The following is a 26,888-nucleotide window of genomic DNA, read 5'->3' as shown; positions in this document are numbered from 1 at the left end:
CTGTATATCAATCTCATCCACTATCCAAATCCTTGGTAATTAACTACTAATGACAAACACTTTCACACATCATTTCCCATATCCAGTATTAGTCATTCCTGACATGGCCTCAGAAATAATCAACAAATACCAAACACTGGCCTTTGTGTGACCGGATATATGCCAAACACTTCATTGTATATCCTATTCCACCCTGAGACTAGAATCCCCAAATTGTCCCAAATCCAAAACAAGGAAGCCCTGAGCGTTTTTCATCAGTGTTATACGTGTGTTTCCTCCTCTACTTTCAAACCCTGTAACATGTCAGGAGTCGGGACACAGTGTCCACCAGCCTAACATTGCCGGGACGGAACTCCAGGAAAGAAGGACAAACAAGCTCCTATGCCTACCTGTATTCTGTAAGATGATGTCAGCAAGGAAAATCGGTGACGCCACGACGCTGGCAGGTACATCCAGATTATTAAACAATACAGTCGTAATCCAAATTTGCATCAGCACTCAGATCTTCCTAAGACACCTGACCACTGTCCACGTTTCTATATCCCACTTATCTCCAGATCAGAAATATTCTCAAACACAAAATCGTTGACTAAAGATGTACAGTAGCTTTTCTTTCGTCTCCACCATGTGACATTAGCTGTGGATAGCCTGAGCTGGGCTAATTCTGAGAGCGTGAAACCCTGGAGGGCTAGTTTCTGCTAGGTCTACCCCAGAGCTCCATGCATACCTGAATTATTGGGTCTCTCACACCTTGACAGGCATTCCGGCTAGGTCACGCTATAACCTGTGCTTGCCTCGATCCATACACACACACGCTCCTCGCACACTCACATGCTCCCTAAACACTGAATCTGCCGTACGCTAATGTACAACTCCTGCCGTCAGTTTTCAACACCTGTTAGTGGATCTTGGTAAACTTTTGTAATAATTATAATTCTGTTGTGAAACACTTCAAGGAAGTGGTTTGTGAAGTGCATGACAAGGAGAGTAGGTAATGTTGTAATATCACAACGTTTCAGTGTGTTATTTTATTCAGTGCTACAAAAAACAAATCCCTGATTTGGTTTGTTACCGTAGACTACTTTACTGAGGTATATCTAAAACATTTTGGAGTAAATTAAATTAACAAAAACATGACTCATCTTATAAAAGACCATTTATTTTTCATGTCTTCTTTTTGATGTTTGTAAGTGTCAGGTGGGAACAGTGTCTGCTAAATAATGAGTATGTCACAGAGAATAGATTCACAGTCACATAACATTAAACTGGTGAGTTGTTACCGTAAAGCTGTTAAGTTTATGCATTTAAAAATCATTAAGTGTATGGATGTAAAAATAGTAGTCTGTTGTGGTGGTGTGGTGTGTGAGTGGTGTGGTGTGTTGTGTTGTGGTGGTGTGTTGTGTGAGTGGTACTTCTGTGGCTTGTGGTGTGGTGTGGTGTGGTGGTGTGTTGTGTGAGTGGTACTTCTGTGGCTTGTGGTGTGGTGTGGTGTGGTGTGGTGTGGTGTGGTGTGGTGTGTGTAAGTGAGTAGTTCTGGTGTGGTGTGAGTGATTCTGGTGTGTTGAGGTGTTGGGTGACAAGATGTGGTATGAGTGTTTTTTTGTGTAGTGTGACATGGTATGGTGTGACCTGGTGTGGTGTGAGTGGTTCTGCTGTAGTGTGTGACCTGGTGAGGTGTGACCTGGTATGCTGTGAGTGGTTCTGCTGTGGTATGACATTGCGTGGTGTGAGGAGTGGTTCTGGTGTGTTGAGGTGTGGTGTGACAAGTTTGGGTGTGACAAGGTGTGGTATGAGTGTTTTTTGTGGAGTGTGACAAGGTGTGACCTGGTGTGGTGTGAGTGGTTCTGGTGTGTTGTGGAGTGACTTGTGAGTCATTCACTTAGGATACTTCAGTAATGTTTACAGTAAGATGAACTACAATACATACATTACTTTACTTTACTACATTACTTTACTTCATCCAACAATCGTGATCAACAACTAACATTCAATACCACAGTGTCGATCAGCTGGTCGACCCCTGCAAGCCAGAATTTTACGTCTCCAGACTTCCTTCTGTCATGCTATTCATCAAAGCTGTAATGTCACAAGTATGTTTCAACTATAATGTTTCATGTAGTTTCCACTACACTGGCAGACAAAATATTTCACAGTAACCCTTCCTTTATCAGCACAAATTACACATTTGAAAAATACAGTGTCAGATAGTATCGCATTTGTATCAAAAATGAATATGTGTTTTGTATATTCTGTGCATATAGCATTTAACTATTATAAACACTACACAATCAATACTTTTTTATTGGTAAACATTTATAACTAGGTAAGAACATACAAATCATGTTCACTTAATACTTGAAATGTGTAACGAGACTTGATCTTGTCACTGAATGGCTGGAGTAATGCTCATGTGGCACGATGATGATGGTGATGATGATGATGATGATGATGATGATGATGATGATGATGATGATGCTGTTACAGTGCTAATTGTCACCTGAAATTTTCATTTCTTATTTCATCTTTAAGTGATCATATATTCAAACTCTACGAAACATAATTAACATTGTCTGTCCTTATCTGCACTCAAATGTACATGAAAAGTCAAATCTGAACCAACACATAGGACACCGTGGTTTGTGTTTCAGTCATCTCTTTTATGCTATAATAAGACAGTTTCAAGACGTATCTTTAACAAAGCAGATGTATAAGTAGTCTACATCGATCCACAGGAGTGTCAGGTGATGCATAATATATAATATCATGTTTCATTATCACCGGTCCAAAAGGCGAGGAGTCAATCCAAAAGGCGAGGAGTCGTCTCTTCCCGATGAATATTTAATGATCATGATAAGAATCGACAGGTGTAAATGAAATATGGAGTTTTCGTTTAATGTTTAGAATTTCATACTCTGACATCAACCACACTTAAAAGCGTACAGCCATGTTATTGATTCAAGAAGAAAATGAATAAAACCAACAGTGAATTATGATGTCGATCATATTAAATTACAATTCAAGTTTACTGCAATAGATTAAAACTCTTCAAACTCTAATACACAACAAACATATACTGTTTTTCAAACAGAATTTTCAATAGGACTCATTTTCCTCTCTACATAACACAAGCTCCTTAAGTTTGAGAAAAGAAAACCAGTTGTGTTAAAGTAGGGAAGCTGCTATTGACTACCTCAGTGAAAATATTTACATATACAAGAGCTTTGAATTAACCTGTGAATTTTCACTTTGAAGAATGACATCCTTCCCAACAGTGTGCTTCACTCACGACAAGCAACACAGTGGTGACTTAACAGATAAATAATTATTTCTTTCCTGTAATGCTTAAGGCAAAAAAACAGTTTACTACCTGCATATCTTTGTCAAGGCTGTCTTAAAACAGCATTTAATAAATCCTAAATCCTATTTTGATAGTCTGAAGGAGCCTTAACCTGGTGTAGCACAGATATGTTCATTGACGTCACTTTCATGATGCCAGTCATAGTATTGTATCTTGTTCCCAATCATAACTTCCCTTTGTACATCATTCCTCTCTGCTTTACAGCTTTTTCCTTCCTTCATGGCCCGTTCATCATACCAAAGACGTGCTATTACTGAAATATTGCTTAATGCTGCATAAAACTAAATTCACTCACTCACTCACTCACTTCTTCACTAGCCACACGGGATCCATGTTGAGAGGAACACCATTGTTTTGAAAAGAATGGTGGTTAATCTCAGTATTTGGCCAAAGGCCTTGGTTTCATTTCCAAATCAGTTCAAAGCATGAAGCCCTGCTTTAATATTGGTGTAATCGACATTAAGCCTCACTCAGTGACTCTTGGGAAGGACAGAAAAACTATGAAGAAACAAGGATGCTATAGTTACTCAGTTACCACTGTTTGTAACAACTAACTGACAAAGACATATAATTTCCCTGAACCAACTGGATGTAGACATTGTTATTTAAAAAATCATTTCCTTGAAATTGAAATTGCCTTGAAACCAACAAAACAAGCGAACATATCTGAAAATATCAGAGCTTAGAAACCCATTTTATCAAGTCTCAGATACATCACATCTACAGCAAGGGCGCCCCTCTTGTTACCCTTCCTCTTGCAAATTTGATATTAGTGCATTTAAGAAAATGAAACTGAAAATGTCGCCTGTCTCAGAATATGTCTTTAATCTGAGAAGGTTTAATATAAATCTGTAATTATCCGCCTTGCCGGTTGCTGATCAAAATAACTGTGTTCATTGAAAATGTCATCTTGTCCTTCGAGGCTTCCATATATGTCGATGCTCCTCTAAACAAACAGCCGAGTCAGCATATCGTGTATGTCCTTAGAATACCTTGTGAACTGGACTATCAGCATGTGTGTTACAGCATGCTTAATCATCTTGACTAAACACAACCTTTTCTTTATCATAACACAACTGTTTAAAAATCTACTGAGCTGAGGCCTATCTTTCTCTTTGTTAAGAATTTGGTTCACATGGCTTGTCAACTTGAAGATATTAATTGCTTCATCAAACTGTCTTGAATATGAAGATTTAATTTCTAGGACAGGGAACATTAATCATGTGACTAACAAGAATACAAAAAAAAACAGCAAGGGTCTCCAAGGTCAGGCAGACAGTAGCATGTGGCACCTTGACCTCCACATGCATCTGGGGACAGGGGGTTATTTTATCATGGAGTTGTTGCGGAACAGTGGAATCCATTATCTAAACTGTTTGCATGTTTGAAAAGTTAATTGAAGTTTGTTCAAAACTGATACAAGTAGTAAATGTTTTTTAACCATTAAATCCTGCATGAAGATAAGTCTTGTAAATATATTTGTCTCCAATAAAGACATGAACAGAAAAGTGGTTGAGTTGGTGAGTGAGTGACACAGTAAATGAGTAAGAGAGTGAGTGGATGAGTGAGTATGAGAGTGTGTTGCAAGTTGGTGAGTGGGTGTTGAGTGAGTGAGAAAGAGTGAGTGAGTGTGACACAGTGAGTGGGTGAAACAGTGAATGATCGAGAGAGAGAAAGAGAGAGAGAGAGAAAGAGTGTGAGAGAGAGAGAATCTCTTCTCATAGTAAGATAATGTACTCTTATGACAGAAATCAATATTCTATGCACTAAATACAACTCTGGTGTTTTCAAAGGGAGAGAAATGATGTCCCAATTAACAAAGCAATGAAAAGGTCTCTGAACACAATGCTATTGACAGAACACTATCATCTTGGACAGAACAAGACTAAAACTTGGGGACAACTGACCCAAAATAACTGATGATATTCATGTCATCTTTGAAATATATCACAGTGAAAGCATCAATCTCATCCCCTTTCCTTTTCTCAGATCATAAAGCAAAATCCCAAACACACACATCACTGTTTATCCAAGTTTCTCGTATAGTCATAATCAATTACAAATACAATGCCAAGAATCAAATGTCTAATTTAGTTAGCATTTCTACTTTATCTTACAGCCATTTCAGCAAAACAGAAATATGTAAGAAATGTGCATAGAAAGAGGTGCAAATGGCGAGTTCATTTACACTTTACACACGGACATTCCTAGTTACCGGAGCTATGTGTTAGCCATGCTCAGTATGGAGGCAGTGTGACACTGGATTAGGACCATGAGAGTCTACTGAGGGGAGCTAAATGAGGCTGATTTGTTCAAATAAAGAGACAATGTTTGTTCAAACACACAAAAAGAGCACGCTTAAGTGAGCCTCGCGTCAACAATTCTCCCGCAAATTAGAGAAAAAACAAAAGAGGTGTAATAGCGGCACGCTTGGTAATGTGTCACCCGGGAGGGAAAATTAAACATTAAAGAGCAAAGAGTTGGCCATCTGAAGAGACACTGTGCTGGTGACATTTCCAATTAGCTGCCCTCATTATGGGTAATGCACTCTCTATCTGACTTCAACACTGCGTCAGTGGCCAGATCTCAACGGTCATTTGGTTATTAACTGTGCAGTTCCCTTGTTCTGTGATGAGGACATACACACAAGATCAAAGTCCTGATCCTACTGCCGATATGTAATTATCCTTACCATTTGGGATGGAATAAGTCACGACTTTTTCAGAGGTATTACAAAATGCATGTTGATAGAATCTAACTTCAAAGCTGGAAAGACGTGCTTAAGCAAGATAGGATCAAGGAGTGTGTCTGTCTTCATTCAATATGATATTTTCCTGATGACAGGTAACAAAAACTAGACTCTACTAGGTGTTTGTCTGATGATTAAAGGTTTGTTTCTGACAGACCGAGACAACCAAAACAACACTCTGGTTTACCCTGGGTTACATCAATTAATAGTCAGCAGCATGTTCCTCAGTGAAAGGATTCTGGACTAAACGGGCAAGTCAGGGTTTTTTATCTACGTTAAATGAGTGTAAGATTGAATGTTTTTTATATGGTTGTGAAAATAGAATGTATCATATAGAACTCCTGAAAGAATGGGTCTAGTCACTCAACACTTTTCCCCTGCAAACTGGACCAGTGTGGAAATGAATGGTGGGTCTTGTATCAATACCTGTGCTACCCTGTAGAGCCATATGGTTGTATTCCAAACCAGCAGGGATACCTTCCTGGCCAAAGGGCTACTCTACAGACCAACAAGGCCATCTGCAGAACTTTCAAACCCTCAAGGAAATTGGAACCCTAAGAGACCCATATATCTACCCTACAGATCTACAAACTCCTAGAGACCCTCAACACTACCCTAAATATTACAGACTAATATATTCTACACAACCTACTGAATGCAGAGAAACCTAATCCTTGATCCAGTGTCTGAAAATTGGTTGTTCCAGCCATGAAGAGATGCAATCACATGTATTTTGTTGATATCATCAAATCAATATATGCACAATATAAAAAATGCAAACAACAAATATAAGGCCTTCAAACAACGCCATCTTTATGGCTGAGTGACCTTCATCAACAATTCCAATTACGGGAAAGAGTCAATTACACCCTGAAGCAACAACTCTAGATCTAAATGGGACATGGCAACTATGTAAAACAGTCTTATTCTGTCTTCAGACCCATGAAAATCCAGGTTAGAATTGATCTTCTGTAACCCATGCTTAGTGTATAAGGCAATTAATGGGATTGGGTGGTCAGGTACACTAACTTGGTTGACAAATGTCATGTCATTGTATCCAAATTGTGTAGATCGATGTTCATGCTGTTGATATCTGGACTGTCTGGTCAAGACTCCATTATTTACAGACTCCAGTCATAAAGCTGGAATATTGCGGAGTGCTGCATAAAACTAAAATCACTTGTTCTGTGTTCCTAATCTACATCTACAAATTAAACCAATAGTTTCAGGATTGAAACTCATAAGAACATAAAACTCAAGAGGTAAACCTGCAAAATCTGTTCCAAATCATTTTGGTAAAATCAACATATTTCTTCGCACCAGAACTAACACTTAATACAGTAACATTTATGATTTATTAAGCGTCACTGTTTTCTTGATTACAGACTGGACTCTTCCTGTTTCAACAGACCCCAGATCCTTGTGGTCTAACGTGTACTGAAGGTATCAAGAGACAATAGCACAGAAAACATATCCTTAATATCTCATTAGGATTCTGCCCTATGTATCTACTTTAAAGCCTCCTCCTAAAATGTTAGCAACTATTACACTCCGATAAGACCTGTCAAATGATTTAACCCAAATAACAGAAAAAGCAAGCCACGTCTGGAAGTCCAGGTGAAGAAATCCAATAAAGCAGATTTATGCTGTTCCCATAGCTAGAGGTTGTGCTGGTATCACTGCCCATTAAATCACGTCGCTGTCACCATATTCCATCAAAGATGGAAAATAAATGAAAATGATTTCCTTCAAACTTAATAAATCTCACATGTAGTTAAATCAAGCATTAATTCGTCAGGGAAACAAATACATTCGACTTTCGTATCTTGAAATAGAAACTATGAAAGGGCGTTTACACGAGGACAGTAAATTATTAGAAAATGTAATTATATTATCCCTTTTCTTGACTTAAACAAGCATTTATGTACCCTCAGTGAAAGACTGTAACAGAACTGGTTAATTCCCATTTGTACGAGGCTGTAATATGATATACATGAAAAGCACTGACAAATTACTGTAGTAACAAACATACTGTCAATTGTCCTAGAAGGGGGTAGTCTTCTGGGGTAAGTGAAAGCTTGTCAAGCTGAATTGTCAAACGAAATCCAGTCTGAATGCTATGTGATTCTGAAATATCCTCGATAATATTTACACCTTTGTATCATGTCAAGCTCCAGTACAAAGCTGCAATCAGTACCTGTCTTCAATGGACTAAATGTTTCCATACACTGATAGAGATGAGGGGTCTGATGTAACCATCAGAGCGGTGGTGGTCACAGTCTTGCACTGAGTGTAAAACTTTGTTCACTCCATCATTCACTGGTTTGTTTATGTGATTAAGCTATAAAATGTCTTCTTAAATTCTATCTGTCCTTCACTCACAGGTACAGTTGCAACTCACTCGTACGTACACTCACTCACTCACTCACTGATACGTACACTCACTCGCACGTACACGTTCAGTAAAACAAATGGCACTTTACTTTCTGATAATGTCTGAGATTCACATGTCAGCATATGAAGGTTGCCATATAAAATAAGGTACATTAAGCACTAAAGGCAAATTATTCCTGTCATATTTCACAATTATATTTGACTGTATATTTAATGAATCTGTGACACTGAGGAGACACTGCTGCATACATTCACCTTCACCTGTACCTGCTCTGGCACACATCCACATATACAGTCTCAGTGTCGATGTCATATAACTTCATCTCACAGAATCTGAACCACATTATATAATCTTCTGTCTAGCACTCCCTGTAATATGGTCTATCTCACAGACTCTGAACCACATTATTTTCCCTTCAGTCTAGCTCTCCCTGCAATATGGTCTATCTCACAGACTCTGAACCACATTATTTAATCTTCTGTCTAGCACTCCCTGTAATATGGTCTATCTCACAGACTCTGAACCACATTATTTTCCCTTCGGTCTAGCTCTCCCTGCAATATGGTCTATCTCACAGACTCTGAACCACATTACTTTCCCTTCTGTCTAGCACTCCCTGCAATATGGTCTATCTCACAGACTCTGAGCCACATTGTTTTCCCTTCTGTCTAGCCCTCCCTGCAATATGGTCTATCTCACAGAATCTGAACCACATTATATAATCTTCTGTCTAGCACTCCCTGCAATATGGTCTATCTCACAGTCTCTGAACCACATTACTTTCCCTTCTGTCTAGCCCTCCCTGCAATATGGTCTATCTCACAGACTCTGAACCACATTATTTTCCCTTCTGTCTAGCCCTCCCTGCAATATGGTCTATCTCACAGACTCTGAACCACATTATTTTCCCTTCTGTCTAGCACTCCCTGCAATATGGTGTATCTCACAGACTCTGAGCCACATTGTTTTCCCTTCTGTCTAGCACTCCCTGCAATACTAAAGCACTATATGAAACAAGTCTGGATTCCCTCAGTTTTGGAATTTCTGGTCTCTCTTGAGCTCCTTTTCAATTAAAATGGATTTGTTTGTTACTATCAAAAGTATACATACCAGTATTCAGGGACTATGCATTAGTCAAATGCCATGTGTGACGACCTCACAGCAGATAGATTATTTATGGATGGCAAAACATTGCACCACAATGTCAACCAGCTGGATGATTTTGCTGATCAATGATCTCCTGTTCAGAATGCATACTTTGTAACACTTATATATCTAAAAACCATGATCACATGGCTTCAGATTTTGATTACAAGAAGAGTTATGATTGACAGACATATTTTTCTCATTCCCTAAACAACACCTGTAGATAGTCATGACCTCAGCCTACCTGAGGCAAAGACACAAACAAGGATCTGTTATTCCCATCATGGTTCACTGGCTTATTCTGTCAACAAAATTTTGACCTTTTTCCAAAATTATACACAAGAATAAGAACAAACGTCCCAAGAAAATTATCTGCTGTCATGCAATGTTATTTAGCACTGTGATGACATACTGACATGATGAAACATCACGCTACGAGAGTGTGAAATAACTGTATAGCATGGTGTAGTGATGCAGTGTGAAACAGGACAACCATTCCAATGTATCAAAAGGATGTAATGTTATGCTAAGTAATATGGGCAAATTATTTAACTGCTCGGCAACCACATTGCCCCTTTATTATCATGAAGGATCCTGGCTAGACTCACTAACCTATATGTATTCATGAACAACTCTCAACCATTCTCAATGTACATCACAATACCACCTGATGTGTATTCATTTCCAAACGCCACTCATGTACATATTCATATCAGTTGCTGTTCCGCAAACCTTTAACAGCCTAATGATACATGCATGAAACCTGTAAAAACCTTTCTTATTTGTCACTATCCGATGGAGTCAGCGTGTGTCTGGCTGCGACATTATTGTCATGTCATGTATTTCCTTCTCCATGTCCCCAAACCACTGACTGAACCGAAACAGTCCATGAATGCAAAGTAAACAGTTTGTCGTTGCTGCATGCTGCTGCAGTAGGTGAAACCACAGATGTTATATCGTTGTGTCTGTCACTGGAACACACTTTACAAAGGTAACACTGATGTTAAAACACCTAGAATAGTAAATGTTGTGTCGATTTTTAAGTTTTACAAAACAATAAGAGCGGTTCATGTCCACATTATGTAAATACTATGTACATATATTGTCATGAATTTTAAAAGGCAATCAAACTTTCACAACACACAAAACAGCACAATATTCATAAAGCATATGATGGGATGGAGATACAGCTACCAGTATATAAAAGATATCTAGAGGGACAAGTGTTGTTCTTCATGGTCTTGTACATATCTTTGTCAGTTTTGATAAATGGTTGTTATTCCATGATATATATTTATTTACCATACCTCCTTGGGATATAAGTTAACAGAACAGAACCCCAAATATGAACCTTATCTTCACTAACTTTCATTCAGACAGTCCTGTGGCAGTATTAGCAGTCATCCACAACATCAGCGTACAAAGTGATGACAGCCATGTATGTTGCCAGGAACATGTGAAGAACCACACGAAATATTAAAGTTGAGAGCCTAAATTACACCAACATTGTTGGTCAATGTACTCGGCATATATCAATGGATCGCAAAACAAAAGCAAAAGGGAACATGAAACAATTTCTCTGAAAATATCACAAATAAACTTGGCCTTCACCACTAAAGTAAACAATACCCAATACTCTTGGCTAGCTATTCTCAAAACATCTGTAGCACTACGAACTTCTTCCACCCATTCCATACATCGGCTATGATCAAAGTTAAGAATTCCTAGGGCTATCGAGATAAATGGCCTAATACCTAGTTACTAATATTTAGTATGTATTTCATCTGAAACTGTCAGGACTACACTGCAGATTCTGTACAGAGGTAGACATGTTCAATATATTTCTGATGAGTCGGTCACCCCGTGAATCACTTGTTGACGGCACCATTTACTGTGATAGAGTTGGAGATGTTAGGAGGGAGCTGAGTTAGCCAATAATTATTAGTTATTATTAGTTATGATATACATTAACTATACAACTCAAAGTAAGGTAAGGTCCACCATATATGTCATATTACTGTAGATGATCTGTGATGTAACCTGTTATATTTGAGGTTACACTTTTGTAGTTAAGTACAGATTCTAATACAGTCATCCCCCGCAATAATGCGCTTCATGATACTGCGAATTCGGTTAAAGCGTGGGGTAATCTGTTGCTCCCATAAAAAAAGTTGATCTGCGATCACACCCCTTTGCGAAATCGAAAATAGCTCATCAACAAATCCGCTGTTGCGCTCTGGTAAATAACATAAACTAGTGACATTCAGTGCGGATGGCAACTGAAGATGTTTATCGTACATATCCATTGTTTTACAGATGCTTAAAACATGCAGGGTTTCCTCAATAATAATAATACCAACAGCGAAATAGCGTAGTAACTTATTAAAGACAAGACATGACATCAGTCGAGTACTTACAATGTTTGCTGTGTGCAACACACTGTGCCATAGCGCAGGTAAACACAGTCATGCGAGAACGGATGGTGTCAGAAAAGACATCTCATTTAATTAAATTCAATCACATTTTTAATCATTAAAACTATTGACAGAAGGGAGACATCATGAGAGAATGGCATTACCTCATTCCATGCACGTACAACTCCTGCTTACCACATTCCGAAGGGTCCATTTTTCGCGCCTACCGCGATAGGACCAATGGCTTCAAACTCTTAACAATCATGAACAGATTACAGTCTCGTCATCCAAGAACTTAGAGAACCACGTTATTGACTCAGTGAAGTACTTTATGAAAATTAAACGGCCAACATTTTGTTTTTCACAATCAAAGTTGCAAGTACCGCGGGAAGTCAGCGGTGACTTGTCAGACTGTCTCCTAAGCTAAATGTATCCAGACAGGTAATGACCTGTGTTCATTGTTATGTTAAATATGTTTGCTGAAAACATGCACTGTATACTAACCCGATAGCAATATATACTATATCTGTTACAATAACTCCTTAATATATGAAATATTCTGATAATGGAGTAGAAATTCTTGATATAATATTATCGGATCGTTTTTGACTGAGATCACCGGTACATTGGACCAAAACATCTGTGTACAGCTGATCGCTATTTCCGGCTTAGTTGATTAACAGGTAACACAACATTAACAACAATTAAATTATCATGTCTAGTGATTTTTTAATTCAAGTTTTGCATACATATTATATGTTTTCATTTTCAAAGTTTGTTTATTTTCACATTCAACGATACTATATATTCTGACTGAGCACAATACACGAAATAGCAGTGTGGTCTTTGTTCCACATTATGTAATAGGTACTGTAACGCGGATGTCTAATAACGCAGGGGGTCATCCATGGATTCCAAGACCCGCGTTATGCCTAGGGATGACTGTACTTTTGTTGAGGTGAATGGTTCAAACGGTGAATGGTACTTAAATGCGCAAAATGTCTTCACCCCTACACCTTTTTCCTTCTTTTTCCATTTGCAAAAATATTACAAGTAAAATTTGATCACAACACTTACTTTTGGAAAAGTTCCTCCTTCACTTAATCCAAATTCCTTGAAACGCCCTGCAAGGGCATGCTCCATTTTTACAACCTTGGCCTTGACCTCTGGGGAGTCTGGGTCGTGACCTGTCCTGACCCCACTCCCTGACCTCCGGTCACGCGATGAAGGTAACTAAAACAAAAAGGGTTTCAAATTTATAATGCAATTAGAGATGATCAATCATAATGCTGATATCAAATCACACAGACTTGTCTTCATTACCTACACTGTCAATAACACAATCACTTTCACAGCTACTGAGTCTCATTCTCATTCTTTCTTAACTCCAGCACCCCATCTAAGCCCTAGAATCCCGTTCTAAAATATTGAATTTGATTCTCAACTCTAGAAGCTTAGATTTCTATATTATTATTTCATTAAACTTTATACACACAGGGAGACTAAACTTTAGTTTATCATTCTGACATGTGGTACGACTCTTCATTTCTTTGGCGCCAGCTCATGGTAATCAATCTTCAAAGGCCAGTAGGAGACACATTAAAACATAATCTTTACCCAGCGCTTCACACACAGCCACCAGGAAGGGATTAAACCCAATATCTGGTGTAACAAGTACCTGTTTCATCCGAACACCATGCTGCATGTTGTAGACACTCCGACAGACAGTCCTACTGACTGGATAACCACAAACATATGTTACTCATATAACGTGTGACAGTCACATAACTATTGATTACACTGATATGAATATTATTCACTATCTCAGTGGGATACTCACAGTCATTCATAGAGAGAGGCAGTCTATTTCATTTCAAGTTCATACAACACTGCCTCTACACTAAAGGTAGTTGTTCCGAGATATTTAAAAGTCCTGATACACGAAGTGCCATAGCAAGAATCACCAAGTGTCTGCAGTATAACACATTGTCTCTATGCAATAGTGGCCTATACGAAGCTGAGGCACAGTCTCTGTGTAATTTGGCTTAAAAAAGAATGAATGGATACATACTACTTAAACAGAAAGAAAAAAAGATCAACCAATTTGAATGAATGAATTTAGTTTTACGCTGCACTGAGCAATATTCCAGCTACAAGGTGGCGGTTTGTAAATAATCGAGTCTGGACCAGACAATCCAGTGATCAACAGCAGCAGCATCGATCTACACAATTCGGATGCAATGACACGTCAACCAGGTCCGTGAGCCTGACCATCCGATCCTAATGGACACCTCTTACAACCGGCATGGGTTGAAGATCAACTGTTTAAAGTACCTTTTGTATCAATAGCTGATAAAGAAAAGTGATGGAGCCCCACAAATATTCAACAGGATTTTCTGAAAAAAAGCCAGGCAGTTGCACAGGTGCAATGATATTGAGAGCAAAGGTCCCTTAATCGTGCACAAATCATGAGGGATACCATGTATTCGTGAGCATAAGATCATATGGCACAAACAGGCACATCACTTTGGTCACAGATGTCACAAATTTGGCCAAATACGAAACTTTTTGAAAGACTTACTGATGCATTGAGTTTTACTCTGATCAAACAACTTTGAGAAAGGGTCGGAAGGTGTTCATAAAACTATGAAAATGTCCTCATGTCACATGTGTCTTGTAACACAATAGCTGAATACAAACACATCATCATTATCTTCTGATCATGTGTCTAATACAGCAGAAATCCCTCCAAGCACAGGAATGCTTTACTTGCATGATCTCCATATTGTGTCTACAAAATCTCTTCCTAAATGTATAGAAAGCCCACTGCTTATTGACAATGGTGATGTTCCCCACAACCTTCCTTCCATACGCTGACAAACTGAAGCCATCAGGGACAAATGCAAAAGTTTGCAAGTATCAATGACCAGGAGTTTATTTATGTGAGAATGCAATTACATTGTCAATGTGCTATAGAAAATGCACCAATGACATAATAATAAACATGGTCGCCTTAACAAACATTCTCTGCCTACCCAGGTGTCGAGGGATAGCAAAATGTGGATCTCACATGAAATGGAAACTGGATTTAATTTCCGCTGCTATAAAGGTTTTCTCCTATTTCTCTGAGTCAATGGAGGAAAGTTGAACTTGATACGCTTAAAGTTTCTTAAATTGAGAATTCACTTAGGAAGTCATATTTCATCAGAAAACCCAAAGTCATAAATAGATGTAACAGACTTTGGGGTTAAGAGAAACTTCATTTTGTATTTACAAACAGCACTAAACTGTGTTAAAGATAGAATTAGTGCAATCAATAAATGCGTATTAAGAGCTTTCACACATTTTTTCTGTATTAGTTAATTTTAGCAAACGTATATCTTCTGATACACATGCATTTCATATTGATACACACACAATACATTTCTTATTGATACACACACACAATACATTTCATGTTGATACACACACAATACATTTCATATCACAATACATTTCACATTGATATACACACACACAATACATTTCATATTGATACACACACAATACATTTCATATTGATACACATTTCATAAAAGATACTGCATGTTGAATATTGATTTTAAAACAGTAAATACTCAGATTGTGTTTTTATATCTCCTTAATCTCATGGCCCTTGTGTATTTTTTAATAAATGAAAATTTAAAAACTTGCAAACAACAGTATTCAACAGAAAACACTGATTTTTGCTTCTCTGAGAAAAAAGTGAATTGAGTGGACAAACAAACACAACTTGCAAAAAAGCGTACTAGAAGTCAAAAAACAGACTGACATTAACAAGTTCAAAAATACAATTCCTATGATTGTATTTGTAACAATGGTCATATTTCTGCTTCAGTTGATCTGCCAGACATGACACACAATATATGATATTCATATAAACTTCTACTTTCAGTCACAGACCTTTAACAAACTGAGAATGGTAAATAATACAACAGTTAGGTGTGAAATAATTGCGTAACGCTCGACTGACCCAGGGATAAAATCGCTACTAGGTCGTGACACAATCACCTATTTCCCCAACACCTGCTGTTATTGATCTCTCAGTTTGCACATATGTTTGCACTATTTCTAATTCATGGAAGTTTTTTTTCTGTGTACCTTTGAATTGATGTGAACATATTTCCAAACTGTTTTCGTGACAAACATCTCCAGGCAGTTTACCTGTGATGAAAAAGTAGATGAAAGGCATGACATTTGACCACATGGTACAGGCAGACAGGGCTTATTGAACTGTGTCGCTGCATACAGACATTTGATTGATGGAAGACAGCATGTCACAATGTTGATACCTGGGGATATGGGGGTTGCATTACACAGACAGACAGAAGTCAAGACAATCATCAACTTAGCTGCTTCTGATGGGACAATCATCTTGCACTGCCTCCATCACTTGTCCATTTGAATAGAGAAACAGTTGACTATCAGATGTGTTAATCATACAATTCCTACAGATCTACAGGTGTTCTACTTCACATGTGTCAATCATACCATTCCTACAGATCTACAGGTGTTCTACTTCAGATGTGTTAATCATACCATTCCTACAGATCCACAGGTGTTCTACTTCACATGTGTCAATCATACCATTCCTACAGATCTACAGGTGTTCTACTTCAGATGTGTTAATCATACCATTCCTACAGATCTACAGGTGTTCTACTTCACATGTGTCAATCATACCATTCCTACAGATCTACAGGTGTTCTACTTCACATGTGTCAATCATACCATTCCTACAGATCCACAGGTGTTATACTTCACATGTGTCAATCATACCATTCCTACAGATCTACAGGTGTTCTACTTCAGATGTGTTAATCATACCATTCCTACAGATCTACAGGTGTTCTACTTCACATGTGTCAATCATACCATTCCTACAGATCTACAGGTGTTCTACTTCACATGTGTCAATCATACCATTCCTACAGATCTACAGGTGTTCTACTTCACATGTGTCAATCATACCATTCCTACAGATCCACAGGTGTTCTACTTCACATGTGTCAATCATACCATTCCTACAGATCTACAGGTGTTCTACTTCACATGTGTCAATCATACCATTCCTACAGATCCACAGGTGTTCTACTTCACATGTGTCAATCATACCATTCCTACAGATCTACAGGTGTTCTACTTCACATGTGTCAATCATACCATTCCTACAGATCTACAGGTGTTCTACTTCACATGTGTCAATCATACCATTCCTGAACTGGCAACAAGGATGAGGAAATGAAAGACATGTTACCCTGTTCATCAATCTTAAAGTAATACTTCTCTGGGTGACACATTAATATTCCTTCTTGTTCATACATGGCAAATGCTTTCAATCATCAAAAGAATAAATGGATAGGTTGGTGACAGATCTCATGTTGTTGCTCCAGATGTCAATCACAGGTTTGTCTGCTACAGACTTGCCTGCCAATGCCTGTCTGGTGTCTATTTGTCTGTGTTACAAACATGAAACTAATGTTTGGACTCAATGGACAACTGATGCAGACGTCTGGGTACAGCAGACATAGAAAGACAAGATCCAGAGAGACAGAGGAAATAGGGTTATATTCCCGGGATAGTAAGCCAGGGAATACCAGAAGTGGGCCTCACACAGTTTATCCATATGGGGCTTTGAACCTGGGTTATTGACAATCAATTATTTTTCATATTTTGCCAACACAATCCATAATTACAGGACAGAACTGATTTTGGAAATTGAGGCAGCTGATTTTATTTTCACACAAACCCACGGTAACATAAGCATCATCTACAAAACTGTTTGGACAAGTCTGATTCTTAGAGCCCGACCATGAACCCTTTGTTCTAAATCTTCTTCCCTATCTACAAAAAAATCAAGCATGATGAATGGGTGACCTTCAACATCGTGACAACCATGACACTTTCATATCAGAATTACGTTACACCCACCTTATGTGGAAATATTGTTGACAACAGACATTTTATTTTGTTAATACAACATTTTGTGCCCACCGGACATACACGAAGGTGGCAATACTTATAAATATTTATGATCAATCTGATCTAACATAATACATGCCACACTGTCATTCACTCACCCAGGGGTGGGGGTGGGTGGGGGGTGTTATCTCCCTTGATGTCCCTACATGGGGTATTTATACAAGAAAGCATTAGGTGAGGTGACTGCAATGTTTGACTCTGTGTATGGCACATAATACCCATTGTGTGTTGAAGTGAACTCTAAATGTCAAACAAATGTAACAAGTTATTTATGACAATGAACCCAAACAAATACTAGAACCTGGATCTCGCATTGAACTGAAGTCCAGGTCTTAACAATAAAACATGCCGGTAGCATGCAGCACTGAGCTGTACATACAGACATAATCTTATCACAAAGTACACCCTTGGCCAGAGTATATGATATTTGATGTTTATATGCACACTACAGTGAGTGAGTGAGTGAGTGAGTGAGTGAGTGAGTTTGGTATTACACTCCTTTTAGCAATATTTCAGCAACATCACAGTGGGGGAGACACCAGAAATGGGGTTCACACCCTGTACTCATATGGGAAATCGAACCCAGGTCTTCAGTGGGACAAATGAACGCTTTAACAACTTGGCTACCTCAGCACCCCCACATTACAGACTAAATCAGCATTTTGACTCAGTCAAGAGTAGTGTCAGTGTCACCGCCATCTCCCTGAACTCTCCTTGACTTAAAACATAAAGCCCCATGTAAGCTGTTGTGTCACAGCAACCTTGCCATCTCTTTTTGTAGAAAATGCCAGCGAGATATTTCTTATAAGACCTAAAAATTGCGAAGGGGAGTTAAAAATGCTATGGAAATTTCTTCCTTTCTTATCAGTGACATAAATCGGTCAGCAGAAACATCAGCAGAAATTGTGCAGGGAGCACTAAAGTTGTGGGAGTCCTAACTGGCTGATATATCAATGCATTACATACAACACATGACACCCTTGCTTGTGTATTAACTGAGGGTATAATTCAGAATTAACTGTTACCAGTAACACAACTTTTCTCGCTAACCTGATCTTACCTCCATGAAAATAGGTAATAGGAATGCAATACTCACTCACTCACTCACTTTACACCAATATGAACATAATGTTAATTCTTACAGCATTCACAAAGATCCTAAATGTGCTAGTCACATGAGATAAACACAAACTAGCAACAACCTGGAGCTCTTGTCATGAAGCAACCTTTACTAAGGTTACCCCTAACTCCTATTCCTTGACAAAGGACAAAGGACAAAGGTTACCTTAGTGACTTATGATCACCTTAGTGTGTTGTAAAAGGAGGCTAAACTTTGAACGTTTCATCCAAAATCAAGTTAGTATACACATATATCCAAAAATCAATACCATACATAACAATATAAGGTCCCAAAGTAATCCACACATTATCAAATAACTTGTCTAAATTGACTAGCACATGCTGATTCATACTTTCCTTAACAGTTTTCAATGTTCTAAGTGTATGTTATTTTATGATTGCACAATCACAATGAATAGAAGGCCGAATATGGTATCAATATTGATTTTAACTTCTCTGTCTACAAAATAATGAGTAGATAATCAAGATATGTGAAAGAATCCATATGTCTGCAGAGAATAGCACACGGTATATGATAATGCTGGGAGCAAGAACATGGCTCAGTGCTGCTTATGAAAATCGTGTCAACGTTATCAACTGCTGGGGTAATACTTAGCCTGGCTATAAAGACAGGCCTGTAATGTCGGCTGAGCCAAGAGTTCAAGTTCACTGATAATACCAGAATAATGTAGGACTTCATTATTGCTCTATGAAATAGTCTTCAAATTCCAGTCTCTTTGCTTAAACATAAATTAGTTTTTAGATCTCTGAAAGGTACAGAGCCTCAGATTTGCTCCACTACTGTTGCTTTACAAAGTACATGATTGCTTTTCAAATATATATGTTTCACAATATACTAGGTTACTTTACTAAAAGAAAAACATACAAATACAGATATTTGTTTCAGAAAGACAGTTTCTTCCAAAACAGATATCAACTACAGAGGATTTATAATGGACAAGAATAGTTATGGATATTTGTAAATTTTGAAATTGGGAATAATGATGTATTTATTCATTGACACACTGTTTGAATATCATAACAAGTGTAGAATTGAGCACAGCTCACATACCCCTGCTTCCTGCTTTAGGACATGGAAATGACTGATATTGATATAATGTGACAAGGATCACCAGCTAACAAAACTTTCTCTTTGACTCTACTAAACTTTACGTAGATGTTAGATAAAGGTTTTGCCATGAACATATTTATTTGCACATATGAAATGACGAAATTAACTATTCAGAATCAATCAGAACTATATTTGTACTTATGACATGAACAAAACAACACATGTAAATAACATGTTGATAACAGCAAAGAAATAATTAATCTAGGTACTAAGACTAAACCATGGATTGGTACATATGACAAGAAGAAAGACCATGAAAAACTAAAAGTGAACATCATACTTTGAATAAACACATTTTGCAAATACATACCACATGGCCTATATGTGGGTCATTATTAACTTGTGTATTAAGTTTGGTGAACCTAGTGTGTATAGTTTCGATGATATGCTGTGGCCAGGCAACCATCAACCTATTATGCACCAAGTCATGTTTCCATGGAAAAAACAAAATTCTGAAACAACTGCAAAATAGCAAAAGGCACATCAATGGGTAAATGATTAATATGTGTTTGAATTTTAGTGAACCATCAAACACATTTGGCACTAAGTCATGTTTCCATGGAAACAGCAAAAATAAAAATTCTGAAAACCTTCCAAATAGCCAGAAGCACATGTATGGGTAATGACTAACATGTATGTGATGTTTGGTGAAGCTAGCATGTAAACTTTAAGAGATATGCTCAGGACAAAGTTTCGGGAAAGATGGAAGGACGAATGGATGGAGGGACTGAATGAATGCTATATAGATAGATATCCTTGTTACCTTGTACCAATATCCCTAATGTATTTTGTCCAGTATATCTGGTAAGTACAAAGTACACAAAACAGATCTGCTTTACAATTTTCAAAGGACATTTGTTTTACGATTAATAATGTCTTTCCAACAAATATATGCTTTGTAAAATATAACCCTTTTTCAAAAAAATATACTTGGCATTAATTATCAGTACTTTCTACCTGCTTGCCAGACAAGCTCGGCCTCCGGGAACTAGAGGGACACAAGAAACAAAATACCTACCAGAGATCACAGGTCAGGTGTACCAGGTCAGTTATACAAGGTACCTAATCAACTGAAAGGGATGGTTTCAGCAGAGGACCTTGTGCAATACAACTGACGTCCATGCAAACTGTCGTCCAAATGACAGCTCTCAATTTCTCATACAACATGAGGATTCATACAGCATCCACATGTTAACAAGTTTGAGGTGATTTGAAAACCATTCACCAAAATCTTCAAATTTCAGATTTTATTTGCAGTACAATTTTATCCTCCTTTTCTGGCAAAGTCGATTGATCTATCACAAATACATCTGAAACAGCTAAGTGACTTTGAAGTCATTTTCAAGTGCCTCAAATAAACCATGATTCCTTTGGACAAATCTGCAAATACACAAAAAATTCTTTTCACACAGAACTTTACGCTTCTTCGAGGTATCCAATTTAGCTTTGATGAGAAAACCCCAGTAATCTGCTATCATGGAAAATATCAACATTTCTTTGAACTTTGAATGCTCTATCTTGGACTTGGGAGGTATAACTGCCCTCCATCTGTCATTCAACCCTTAACAGGTTCTGAACCACAGCTTTTAACATACTCCCAGGACACTTGGAGATATGTGGATAAACCTACCACAAGCTCACAGCACTCGGGTTCCATTAGCATCATGTCATCTCCTCCTTGTCAGCCGTCTCATGACCCTTGACCTCTCCATCAAGGCCAGAAGGTCACCTAAAGGTCAAGTGGCCAGTGGTCAAGGGTTGTAGGCTGACCATTACTCCAGATTTAAACAAAGTATCAGCTGCTCCATGAAAACCCTGTTTGCACTATTCAAATGCCTGGCCATAATTTGTCACACAAGCAGGGTAATTATGCTCCTTAGCTACAGAGCCAGACTAAATACAAACAAATTGAGGAATTTATCAAATAAGCTTTATATTTAGGAAAAACATTGTAAATTAACTTAATGCTCCATGTTTCCAGCTTATTTACACATAATTTATACATCCCACAGTAAATAACAAATTTTTAGAAGCAATGACTGCCAGACGGTTTCAGTGTAGCTGTGAGTTTAATCTTTAGCATATCCCTCTATAGAATGCTTCATATCACAACATGTGCACAACACTTGATTTCATTCTCCGTGCCCAAATTTTCATTTGGCATCACATTCAGTAGACCCAGGAGTTAACATGTGAAATACTACATGAATGTTCAGCAAAGGTTATGTTCAGCTTGGGTTTCAGACTGGGGGACCTAGCTGTATGTGTTACCTCTGCCTTAGATTAACAAACCGTTTCTGCCATCAACATATTTTACATAAAAAAGTTCATTATAACAAAAATAAAATATAATGGAAAAGAGCCCTGAGACTTTTTAATTTTCAAAATATGTGAAAATCAAGACTTGACACATAATCATAACTTGCATGGGCTTTCTTGGATGTGTTTGTTTCAGGGTTTGCGAGAAAAACTACCTCTGCCTTCAACTGGTTTCTGTTATATCACATCAGCTCAATGTGAAGGACAGGCACTTGTGATACAAGGTTCAGTTGGTGACCTCTCTGGCCAAACCAACAAACACAGTTCCTGCCAGCTGATTCACATAATCCAGTGACTGAGTCTGGATTGTCTCATCAACTCAGTTATTTACAGATTGCTGCCATGCAACAGGAACATTACTGAGTCCAGTGTTAAACAAACAAATAAACAAACAAACAGAATTAAAATTTTGTAATCAAGAATAATATTTCATACCTGTGGTCCCTGACGGCCAGGGACATGTTATTAGTTTATACCACGAAAAAATAAAAACATAACATATTTACAGATTTTTAGAATGAGAGTCACTGACCTCTGGTTACCTGGTTTTCACTTCTGTCACCCTCACAGGTGTGTCTCTTAACCATTGATCATAAATGACAAGAAAGTATCTACACATTAAATTACATAAATTATTGCAGAGAACTCTGGTTTCTAACGATCACACTTTGCTTTTTAAAAAAGAAATTCTCTCAATTATGAGAAACCTTGTGACAATGAAATTGACATTAATGGTGCACCTTCACTCATTTGTAATTCTCAAATCCTCTATAACTGGATAAATATGTTTATAGCTCTCTGCTGTACAGGTATAAACAACATACCTGTACAGGTATTTCTTATGAATACCTCTACCTTTTCAAAACAGGTAGTGTGTAAATGATATAAACACTATGTAAATATATACTGATATACTGAACAAGTGCACCTGGGTCTACCATAATGTCTGGTACATAGTGGAAATTGTTTTGCAATACAAGCACATATCTTAATACCATGAAACATGACTACAATTCATAAAATGCAAATAAGGAAATTACTTGCTTGAGGGTTAGGCATTGCTCTCATCGTTTGACAGACACTTTTGTCCCAAACCTAGATACATTTAATAATCGTGATTTATTTCACTTCATTTTGAACACTGAGCTACCACATTATACCAAAATCAGTTTTTTATGTTTTGTTCACATTATCAAATAATCAAAAATAAGATTAATATTGTTTCAGTTAAAGTATGGCATTCATTTGAGACGAGATCATAAATTTTGCAAAATATTAAACATAGTTTCATCAGACAGTGTACGTAAACATGTTTGCTGTATAATATATAACACAATGTTACATACAACTCATCCCATGGTTGATAATATAAGAACAGCAACCTTCTACATTTATCCGTCAAGTGTTCAAACATGGCAGGAGATATCTCTGTCTCCTCTATACTAGTTGCCTTATATTACTGAAACATAATGACCTCAAGCACATACTTACCCCACAAACACATATATCGTAACAGAGAACAAAACACTAAATATTTTTAATCACACAGGCCTCTGTTGACCTGCTATGACAGATGTCATATTGCCCAAATCAATGCAGTCATATAACTTAACACGCTGCACAGAGGCTACATTTCTAAATCGATTTTACAAACCGATGTCAGGTGAATGCTATGAAGTAAGAGCATAGCAAGAGATATCACACACAGGAGAAGGAAATCTTTCACAGAAAGATGGACTGACCAGATTTGTTGAAGATCAAGAACTGAACAAGCATGCCAATCCAATAAGCCAAGAGATCAATTTCCAAAAGATGCATTAGTTTAATACATATGTTAAATCTATGTGAAAACAAGACAGGATGAGTCGCCTGATGCCAAGCCAGCTTCACCTTGTGGTATAACCTCTGTTAACGTTAGCAGATAGCTGATCCCTCAGAGCTAGTCACAGTGGAGTCAACCTGGAGGATAATGGCCATAATTGCACCCCTACACGTGTATACATCTATTATATACCTCTAGACATCACTGTTTGAATGAACCCTGCAATACTGGAGTTTACCTCTGTCACTGATGATCTGGTCATGATTGGAGTGCCTAAATTCTCTGACAAAGTAGATTTACAATCACTTTGTATTCCAGGTATGTAATGTCTCTGGTTATTACCTCCAAGGTGATACTACCATCACATACCTACTGTTGACAGACTGAGGGTGTGAGGCAGGAGGATCTGACATGCCAGCTCATTATCAGTCTGCCTTCATGGTGCCAGTTTCTCTAATGTGACAGTTACTGATGACACACGGCATACAAAAACTCCTCATGTCTAAATTGAAATCTGAAAGATTTATAACAACTCTGCTTCTTCAGAAAAATTAACCATTGTACAACAAGTAAAATGTTGCTGAATCAGCATTTTTCTCTCCTCTGTATTGAATCTCCAGCAGGGCCTGAGAGAATGTGACAACATTACACTTTCATATTAATTAAAATACTGTTCTTTACATTTTCAAAATGCTAAAAACATCTATTGTCAGGTCCATTGTCAGATGGTCAGCTTGTGTACTGGTCCACGATTGCCAGACAGGGTAAAAGAGTATGTCTACCAGAGCACACTGCCAAGAGTGTCCTTGACCATGCTGGTACTCTAATGGTTTCTGGGGCAAGCCTATTTCTGGTGCTCCCCACTGGGACATTGCTGGAGGATGGCTAAAGGGGTGTAAACCTACCCCTTTCATCACAGTCTGCTTCTTCCCATCAGTCCTGAAATGTCTCATAAAAATATACATTTCTTCAAGAAGATGTGAAAACAGGATTTACGCTGTATCATCTGAGGAATGTTAACACAAAGTAACATTGACTGTGTTGCCTACGCTTTCTTGAAAATGAGTGAGAGAGTGAGTGAGTTTTAGGCCACTTTTAGCAATATTCCAGCAATATCACAACAGTGACACCAGAAATGGGCTTCATACATTGTACCCATGTGGGCAATGGGAATCGAACACAGGACTTGGGCATGACAAGCAAATGCTTTAACTCCTAAGCTGGCCTACCTTTAAAATGAGAAAAAAAACAGACTTGTGATAAAGTGACTCATTATTGACAGTAACAAGAATATCTAATGACTTTTGGGAGGTCTGCTATTTAGATTATAAGAGAAGATCTAATTACCACACCATAATATTGGCAGAAAATTATAAATTTGAGAATCTATATGAACATAACATACATTGTCACCTTGCACTGAAGCAGATTCATTACACTAAACATTGATGCTTGAAAAACAGCAGCATTACCGATCTAAATAGCCTGGTTTTAAGAGAAATGGAATTGGAAACTGGTATATAATGTAGGTTTCAGTGCAATTTTAATTTAAACTTTAACTTAATGGAACGATGCTGATAGTCAAGACGGGGCAGAGTTTAATTTTTTACACATCTGAATTTGTGAGAACAGACGGAGGTAAAGTGTTGTCTTTGATGTGGCCTCCAGGTGCTTTACACATGCAGCTGATAAAATACGCTACAGATTAGTTTAAAGAGGAGTCTGAGAAGTAACTGGTGGAAGACTCTAGAGTGAACAACCAGTAAAGACCATGCTAGTATGGTATAGTATAGTGAAACCATCATCCATCCTTCAAGCAATGTTTACCTTGTAAAGTTGGGCCTCCATGTAATACCATGGAACATGTACTAGTAGCATTGGATCTTAGGAGTAAGTTGGGATAGTAGCTGTATAACACATTGCATCTGTTTATATCAGTCAGTGGGGATATACATTATATCCACTCTTAGAACCTTGAATCCAGGTTAGGTTCTGATGAACCAATAGCCAGCAGATCCTGGCTATACTAGGGGTACAACTTTGATCAACAGAACTGGAAGAACATCTTAAAAATTAGCCGTAGTTGCAGAGTACGCATCATATATTTCACAAATACACTGACATGACACAACAAAATGTTAACACAAATTTACACTTTCAAAAAGGAAAGCATGTTTTTGTGTAGATATCCATGTTATTCACACACAAGAACACAGATAAAAGCATCTGGCAACATCAGACACTATGACTCACTGGATATCACACAATCCCCGCAGCTCTATCCAGCAGAGATGCTATTACAGGCTATTTCTACAAATTTCAGTTTGAAGTAAGCGGAGCGTGTATATATTATTTGATGTTAATTACGATGGATCTGCCCGATACTGCTGAGCACAAGACATGTCTCTGTTGG

The 26,888-nt window shown here is 37.8% G+C and overlaps 1 protein-coding gene across 5 annotated transcripts in view; it reads right to left on the bottom strand.

The window, feature by feature from the left end:
- Positions 1-26,888, bottom strand: part of LOC137264839 (thyroid hormone receptor beta-like) — a 295,265-nt gene that overhangs the window by 104,497 nt on the left and 163,880 nt on the right. For 4 of the 5 annotated variants that reach the window (XM_067800173.1, XM_067800175.1, XM_067800179.1 and 1 more), the window contains one exon: positions 13,140-13,295. In XM_067800173.1, coding sequence (XP_067656274.1) covers positions 13,140-13,295 — 156 coding nt within the window. Of the gene's footprint in view, positions 1-389; positions 848-13,139; positions 13,296-26,888 lie in introns of those variants that run through there. The other variant, XM_067800180.1, reaches the window with a different exon arrangement.

The sequence above is a fragment of the Haliotis asinina genome, chromosome 15 (assembly GCF_037392515.1).
Source record: "Haliotis asinina isolate JCU_RB_2024 chromosome 15, JCU_Hal_asi_v2, whole genome shotgun sequence".
Classification (NCBI taxonomy): domain Eukaryota; kingdom Metazoa; phylum Mollusca; class Gastropoda; order Lepetellida; family Haliotidae; genus Haliotis; species Haliotis asinina.
This window is presented reverse-complemented; position numbering and strand designations above follow the sequence as displayed.